Genomic DNA, 9,197 nt, shown 5'->3' on the forward strand with positions numbered 1-9,197 from the left:
TTTTGAAGTTATAAATTGCCTAAAAGCATTTTCAATTCATGTAGCTGTTTTTTTTTTTAGATAAACCTAAACAATTTGTCAAAACAAAAACTTAATTTTTGTTATGTTCTTTATTTTATATAGTTTGAACAAATAAACCAAATTTTCAAAATAAAATATATTTTTATTTAAATATACACACAAAACCTTAAATATACACAATATAAACCAAATCCACTGTGAAATTTCTTCTTTAAATAATGATAAAACGAACTAAAATAAGTCTTTAAAGCATTATTATAGATCTTAACATAAAAAGTAGCTTAACGTTACAATCAAACTTAGTTAAATCAAACTAATATACTATACTTTTTCAAAAAAAATGTACAATCTATAAACTTTGTTTTATTAATTTCAAAAAAAAACTATTTTTTTTAGTTTTTTTTTCTGCATTAAATAAAACTAAATTTAAATTTATTTCCTATTCTAATTAACAAGCACAACAGAATAATTTATAAAATTTAATTACGACTGATTAAGAAAAACATAGTAAATTAAAAACAATGATAAAATAATGTTGCTGTCTTTTAGAGCATAGAATGGTTTCACGACTTTTTATTAAAATTTTACCTATTTTTGTTAATATTTAGTTCTAGTTAGTATATATATATTTTTTAACTCACTTTAAAAGAACTTGTCAAAAAGTATTTTGTAAATAGTTTTGAGCCTGATTCCTAATCGTTGATTATATTTAACTCTGATTAATTAATAAAGTATAAGTACCTTCATAGAAAAGCTTATAATGTTTTTGAAGAGATTTAAGCTTAAACTGTGTATTGTTAAAAATGTCGTTTAATTTAACATCTAAATACTTAATCTAGTTTATAAAAAGGATCAACTCCTATTTATACTCATATCTTTCTTGTTTAAGACTACTTGAAAATTTTTATTTATATTCTGAAATAACTACACGTTTCAGCTAAAGTTTCAAAATGTCTCAGTTTAGTAGAAGTGAATTAGTGTCTCTTGCTATTATTTGTCATAAAAATTATCGTCATGAGGATGTAATTAGCTACATGAAGGAAGTAATTAAAATGGGAACAACACTCAACTTTGAAGAAAGAAATATGATATTCTACAGTTACAGTCAGCTAATACTACCATGGATCAATTCCTTTATTTCCTGTGATGATTCAAGTGTAGATGCAAAACTACAGAGGGAAATAAATAAGAAAGCAAAATCAGAAACAAACAGAATTTGTCATGAGGCTATTGAGTTGTTTAATAGTTATTGGATTAAAAGAGACAACAATATCGAGGCTATTGCAGGTTATAAACGTTGTAGAGCAATTCAACATGAGTATATAGCTGTTACGGCATCAGGACATGCGAGGAACTTTGAAATCAGTAAAGCAATGAAGTTATTTGAGGAAGCATATGAAACTGCAAGTGAAAATCTTAGTCCTGCCCATCCACTTGTAATTTTGATTGCATTCAATTTTTCTAATTTTCGTACTTTTTTTGAGATATCTGTTGATAAAGCTCTTACTATTGCTATTGAAGCATACGACAAAGATTTGCCTCATCTACAAGAAATACATCAAGAATTGAAGTTTCGTGCTACTGAATTGTTAGTTGTACAAAATAAAAAATCGATGACTTGAAACAGCTGTGAAGTTTTTGGTACGCGTTTGATGTACTAGAACTTTTGTTATCATTTTACTTTTATTGACTTAGTTTAATATTGTTGTTGTTTAGTTTCGTCTAAAAAACTTGTTTAATAAATTAAATTTGCTAAGTAAGTCTATTAGTTTTGGTAAATTAAACATATGTTTTGTTTTATGTAAAAAATCTTCAGAAGGAAACAAAAATATTTAAAGGTTTAACTTAAAACATTAAATAGATATAATGTTAGATTGTATCAGTCATTAAATTTGTTACTATCGTCTGAAAGTCAGAATACTTAAATTTGACTGTTTTCACTAATTTATTATTCTAATTAAGTCGATGATCTTCTGAAGTATGTTGTTGTTTTGACTTGCAGTTAAAAATTTGATTTTTTTAGATAAGTTTAAAATAACTTCGGGCTTTGTTTAATTAGTTTGTTAATATGGATATGTATAATTTAAAATAAACTATAACAAGTTATTATAAACTACGCATACACCTTACTTTTACATCGTATAAGCTTTAAAATTTGTCTGATTATGTTTAAGTTATAACAAAATTTTTAAAATCAAAGTTTACATCATTATCTATTGAAAACTGACTAAATAGATATAAATAGACTACAATATAACTAAAATCATTAGCACAAAAAATATTATTAAAATCTAATATAATATATTTAATGATAAATTAAAATTTAATATAAATATTCAAATGATAACGCTTAAAACTGATTTCGATATATTTTTTGAAGTTCAAACATAACTCGAAACAACAGATAGTGATAGTCGAAAACAACTTTAGCTAAATCTATTGACGGCTCTAAAAATCAAAAAATAAAAATCTGGCAAAAGAAAAGCTAAAATAAATTTTGGAAGTTAAACACAACCGCGGTGTGAACGAATTAAACAACAATTTTAGGCTATTGGAATTGCTCATAACGATTTAAATACTTTCTATAAAAATATTCAAATGCAAACTATTTTTGGATTTTTTTTTTTTTTTAACTTTTGTATGAGCAGTTAAATAAGTTTTGTATTGCAGCTACACCAAGCTTTTCGACACGTAACCGAAAACCGTTGAACGAGAAAAAAAAAAGAAAAGCCGCGAGCGCTTTACATTGGTACGTTTTTTACTAAAACTTTTTGCTGACTTTCAATTAAAAAAAAAATTCTACCGCGTATAAACTTCTCAAGTAGAACAAGAAATGGTTAATAACGTCAAAATCACCACCACTTTGGTTTTCTAGCTTAAGAGCAGGATACCTTTTTTCAAGACTTCAAACCTCTTTTTGTTTTACAAAGTTTGTTCAAAACTGTTGTAAAATTTACGAATGATTGAAAAGAGACAAGTAGTGCTAATTTAACGTTTTTATTTTGAAGTGATGTAAATCAAAAGGGGATATTCGTGCAAAAGAGACGCTTCGAGAAAGTTAAAACCGTGCAAAATTGACGATCTTTTTGTATGGGAATGTATTCGGGTTAGAATTAATTGGTTGGTATTAGATTTAGGTGAGAAATGTTCAAATGGAAACAGATTCGTGTAGGTATTGATTAGATAGGAATTGATTCTGGAGGTAGTTAATTGATAGGGATCTTTCTGGATTGGAATTGTGGCTAAATTTAATTGTTTCATAATTCTAAAAGTAAATTAAAAACAAGACTAAAAACTTTTTTTTATGCGATTTTCTAGTAAGAATTTTTTCAAATGTTTATTTATGAAATAACATAAATTATAATCTGCAAATGATACCCTTAGAAATATATCAATTTTGTATTTTTTATATTTTTAACGCAGTTTTTTACCCTGTTAATATTTGTATTTATTTCTTACTCAAAAAACTAATTGTTGTTGCAGTGTACAGACTTCTTTTTTATTTTGTTCTAACACCGCTTAAAAAACAACTTTGAAATCAATACAGATCTAGTATAACTTCCATATTGAAATAAGCAAATGAGTTTTAGTAGTCTACAATCACAGAAAATATTAAAAGAGTATTTTGTAGATAATAAAATTTATCGTTTCTAAAACTAAATAGAAATATATACAGAAAATTATAGTATATTAAAGTCAATAAAGTAGTTAAATAATTAAGATTAAGTTTATATGAGTTTTTTAAGCTAATTTAATACAAAGACATTTGTTAAAAAATTATTATGCGAATGTGCACGCTTTCTGATAGTAAAGTTATAAATTTGATATATAGCTATAGAACTTAACTTCATGAAAAAAATTATCATTATAAAAACAAGTAGTTTATGTATCCTGCAGTCACCCGATTGAATTGAAGTAATTCTATGTCTTACAGAAAATTAACATTATAAGTAAACTTGCTTTAAATTCCACCTGTTATGCATTATAATAAGTTTTATTATAAATCGTTATGAAACAATTGGTCATTGGTAATTTCTATACTTACATGAAAAGTTAAGTATAAGACCATGGTATTGAAGTATTTCTTATCGTTATAAATGCTACACTCTCAAACCTTTTGTAATCAAAATGGTATTTGCTAATAATTATCAATCAAAATCGTTGTAGATAAAACTGAAATAAAGGTTTCTTGCTTTTAGACAAATTCAAAATACGTCTTATTTACTCGCTTAACTTTGATGGATAAAATTTAATAAAGTCATTTTTTAACTTAACCGTTTTTATTATAACATAACAATTACGAAAAAACGTTACATGAAAAACATGAAACAAGTTGACTGTACATTGGCGAGGCAATTATTATTCAAAATTTGATAAGAGGACTATATAGTATATTTTCTAATTATAAATCTTTGTTTTGTATAACAAATGATATTGTTACTTTATAAGATGTATTGCTTTTTAACTTAATATTGTAATTTGATTTTTGTAATAAACCTTAGCTTTGTATAGTTTGTTATTATTACTATATTTTTGGTTATAATTTTTTTGACCTAGATATTATTTTTAGTATACACATTTTTATACAACCTAATAATTCTTATTATAAACAACTTAAAATAAAAACTTCGCTAAGATGAAATAATCAAATCTTTTTGAGAATAAGAAAATACTTAAATAAAGCAATGATTAAATTTATTTAAATATCAAGAGAATAAAAAGGCATTTGAAATTGGTTACTTAACAAAAAGAAAACTAAAACAATCAAAAAAAGTTATAAAATCTAGCACATAATAAATTTAACAAGATCTTATAGTCTTACAAAAGTTTCTTAATACTCAAAAGCTTTGTTTTCATACAAAAGTGTATCCTAGATTATTTAAATTAATTTATATAAAACTAGTTATTCAAAAAAGTCTTTATTTATAAGTTGCTCTGCTATTTTTGTAGCATAAATAGTTAGTCAGTTTCAAAACATTATCGATTTTAAACTACAATCTTTAAAGAATTTTTTCATTATAGTTTTAGTTACGTTCTCACAGCTTGTATAAATAATTTCATTTAACTTACAAAATTAATACTAAAACTTCATTTTGATAACAAAGATGCACAATGCAGGAACTGGTCAAATTTACACGGAGAAAATTTTGTATGGTGGTTCATTTTTCCACAAGTGTCATTTTTGCACGAAAGTAAATAAAAGAATAGGAAAAAGAAAACATAAATAAAAAAACAAAAAAAAAACTAAAGATAAATAACTTAAAAAACAAAAATTCGGATCAAGGGTAAGGTTAGGGGTAATACTGATAGTAAAAAAAATAAATTAACAAAAATAACTATAAAAAAAAAAAAAGAACTAATTAAACTAAAACAAAAGCTACCGACCGAGGGTAAGGGTTACGGGTAAGAGTAATAACAAAATAAAATATGAACAAATAATAATAATATAAAAAACATATTGATAAATAAAAAAACTAGATCTAGCTCGTCTTTTTTATCTAGCAGCACTACACCTATCACATCACAGTAGATATCAATAATACAACTATCACATCACAATATATTACAACAATAAAACTATTACACAACAGTAGATCGTAACGATACAACTATCACAGTAGATAACAACACTACAACTATCACACCACAGTAGATAACAACACTTTAACTATCACATCACAGTAGATAACAACACTACAACTATCACATCACAGTAGATAACAACACTACAACTATCACATCACAGTAGATAACAACACTACAACTATCACATCACAGTAGATTGTAATAAAACAACCACATCACGGTTGTACGCAACATTATGGATCTATAATTATCACATCATCGTTGTTTAATTACTTAAGAAACCAATCTTTGACAAAACTTTTTGAAACTTTTTAAAAGGCTCAGTTTTTTTAGGGTTGTCTTAAGTTTACATAAATGATCATCCTAGAGGTCATGACAAGTTTAAAACAGCTGTCGGAAAGCAGTAAATCTGTAAAGAAATACCAGTTACACTGCGTTTCAGTTTAGTTGAATACTGATTTATATAGAAGAAAGTTAAATTTAGGAGAAAAGTCTTATGAAATATTTACTAAACTATGTTCAGCTATATGAATATTTAGTTTGGGCAGTGACATTCACTCTAAACCAAGTTGCTGCTGTTAACATGTTGTTCAAAAATACATTTGTATTTTTTACTCTCAAATTTTAAGTTTGTTTTTAAACAGTACTTTTTCTAAATAGCAGAATTTAAGATTTAAATTTAAGTACTTAAATGTAATAGGATTTTGTACATTATTAAAGTATATTCCTTTTAAATTAAATTCTTATGTTAAGTTTTGACCACATTTAAGATATTTTCTAAAGGATGACGTTCTTTATATACATTTATTAGTTTTTTTAATTGTTCTTTATAACATTATGTTCTTTCAAATCGTGCCTAGTTTTCATAAATCGATTTCAGTATCTTTTATTACCAGCATTAGTTAGGTTAAATTGATAATTATTAGTTATGGGTTATAGTACACTGTAACCTTATTTACAATTTATAAAAGTTAAAACTAATGGTTTCCAAATAATTAAGCTTTACTTATTTGTATCGTTGCGATCTACTGTGATGTGATAGTTGTATTGTTGTTATCTACTGTGATGTGATAATTGTAAGGTTGTGATCTACTGTGATGTGCTAGTTGTAACGTTGATATCTACTGTGATGTTATAGTTGTAATTTTGAAATCTACCGTGATGTCATAGTGGTATTATTGCGATCTACTGTGATGTGATAGTTGTGACGTTGTGATCTACTGTAATGTGCTAGTTGTTCTGTTGCGATGTTTTGAACACTTTAGGCTTAAAGCAACACGTAATACAAAATGAAGCTTAAAACAGTTTGTATAGTTATTCTGTTAAAAAATATAATTATCTATTAATACAGTTGAAAATAAAGTAAATATAGAAGACAAATTGATTTTGAGCAGTATGAAAAAAATTAAAGTATTGCTTTGTTCGTTGCACAAAACAAATTCAAAGAAAAAGTAGTTAGAAATACTTCTATTTGTAAAAATGATAGTCAGGTGTATGATGAAAATAACATTAAAAGTACAGTAGCTACACTCAAGCAACTTTAAACTAGTTTTTTTTAGTAAAAACTATTATTTTTTCCGCACAATAAAGCCTTGTTTTGAATAAAAGTTTCAACATCTTCAAAAAAAAGTATGTATAACTACGGTTTGCTTTTCAAACAGAAAATATACAACGGAAATAACCACTGGAAGACTGTTCAGAAACTACTCTAAAAAAAAAACAGGAAACAAAAAAGTTAAAGTAAGTTTTTACATTTTTTTCGCTAATTTTAGTTTCAAACAGGTAATTTAAACTAGATGTATGAACTAAAATTTAGAGAAAAACACTTTAAAGTTATAACAAAAATAATGAGTTTTGAATTATAAATAGTTTTTTAAAAGAAAGTAATTGTTGTCTAAACTTTAGCTTAAAAAGTTCAATTATGAAAAAAGATTAATATATTTTTTTAGAATGTTTGTTAAACTAAACTTTTTTTTTAATTATCATAAATTTTTATTTTTTGTTTTTAGTTTCTTCCTATTCAAAAAAGCTATAAAGTTAACAGAAAACTATGTAACAGTAAACAACACATAAACAAGTTTAAAAAGCTGATGTTTTATTTTAGATTAACATTAAAGACTAAGTTTGTAGTTTAATAAAGACACTTTTGGAAAATAATTACTCAACAGCAAATTTTTAACAATTATCCACGTAAATTTATTAAAGTTTTTAGTAACGTCAATAGCCGATATCAGTTATAAACATAGTTATTATATTTTGTTAAGGTTTGAGTTTTTTTGTAGAACAAATGTAAAATATCTTTATTTAATCTATCATTGACTAGATACAGCTATTAAATATATTTTTCTAAATATAATTTATTTTTTTTGTAGATTTATACAGTTCTTTAAGAAATGTTTCTAAAGCAATTTGTTTTTATAAATTAAACTTAAATCAGACTTTAGTGAAATAAATGTTTTTCATTAAAAACTTTAAAAATAGAAAATTTGATTTCAAATGTAAAACATTGACAAATCGCGTGTAGTATATTTAATTTTTGAAACAACTGAGCTTAGTTGAAATAAACTAGAATCTTTAATTATATTAACTTGAAGTTGTTTTCCTCACCACTAAACTGTACTCAATACGTTTAAAAATTTTTAATGCTTAATTTATATGGTTTATAAGAATCGTTTAATATGTAGTTATAGGTATAGTTCTTCAACAATTTCTTACTATAAATAATTTTATCACTACCGTAGACTACCGCTTAAGTATGCAAATTGAAACCGACAAAAAAGTGCGTACTTAGCACGGGTAGTGCGTACTTTTTGACGACACAGTATAATATTTATAGAATAGGATATATTATATGCTTTCTCACAACTAGCCACATAATAATTAAGCCAAATAAACAAGTCTTTTTATTTTTAATAACATTTAATACATAACTCTAATCTACAAAATCTTTTAATAGACTTTAAAACGATTTATTTTTTTCTATAAAAAGTTTAAACATAATTATTAAATACATTAATTATAAATTTTTTTATTTGCTAAAAAGTGTTTGATTTTTTTTTATTTGAAAGAAAAACGTTTCAGGACTGTTTTTGTAAGAAAGTTTATATCAGTAGAAACATTTTTAGTATAAGTGCACAATGATCAGATGCTCAATAATTTTTTTTAGTTATAGTTTTTTGTTGTTTTTGTTTCTATTTATATGTTTATGTTGACTTTATAAAATTTGTAACTAGTTTTTGTGGTTAACTAGTTCTATAATATGTCTCATTTAAATTAGCCTTTTCTTTTGCAGATATTCTGGAAGTTTTTGAATAAAAAAATTTAGAAATTTTAGAAAAATTTAGAAAAGTGGATGGAAAGCGTCAGAAAATTAATCTATGGAACAAGTCTAAGGATAAAGGTAAAGTTGCACCACAAAAACCAACATATGTCTCCCGTGATAATATGAGGGAACTTCTTAGGATTTTCAATGCGTACTTAAGGCGGGGTGCGTACCAAAAAAAGTATCTCTTGGTATCTCTTTTATTCCAATAACTATTTACCAATTGAATAGCATCATCATATATCCTGTTTATTTCTGATTGTGCTTT

At 25.0% G+C, this 9,197-nt stretch overlaps 1 protein-coding gene across 1 annotated transcript; it reads left to right on the forward strand.

Annotated features, from left to right (window-relative positions):
• The first annotated feature begins 971 nt into the window (after positions 1-971).
• Positions 972-1,643, forward strand: LOC145841408 (14-3-3 protein zeta-like). Its single transcript, XM_082948771.1, has one exon. It carries the CDS (start codon positions 972-974, stop codon positions 1,641-1,643), a length of 672 nt encoding a protein of 223 aa, XP_082804897.1.
• The last annotated feature ends 7,554 nt before the right edge of the window (positions 1,644-9,197 follow it).

Source organism: Thalia democratica, chromosome 1 (assembly GCF_965202585.1).
Source record: "Thalia democratica chromosome 1, ktThaDemo2.hap1.1, whole genome shotgun sequence".
NCBI classification, from domain to species: Eukaryota; Metazoa; Chordata; class Thaliacea; order Salpida; family Salpidae; genus Thalia; species Thalia democratica.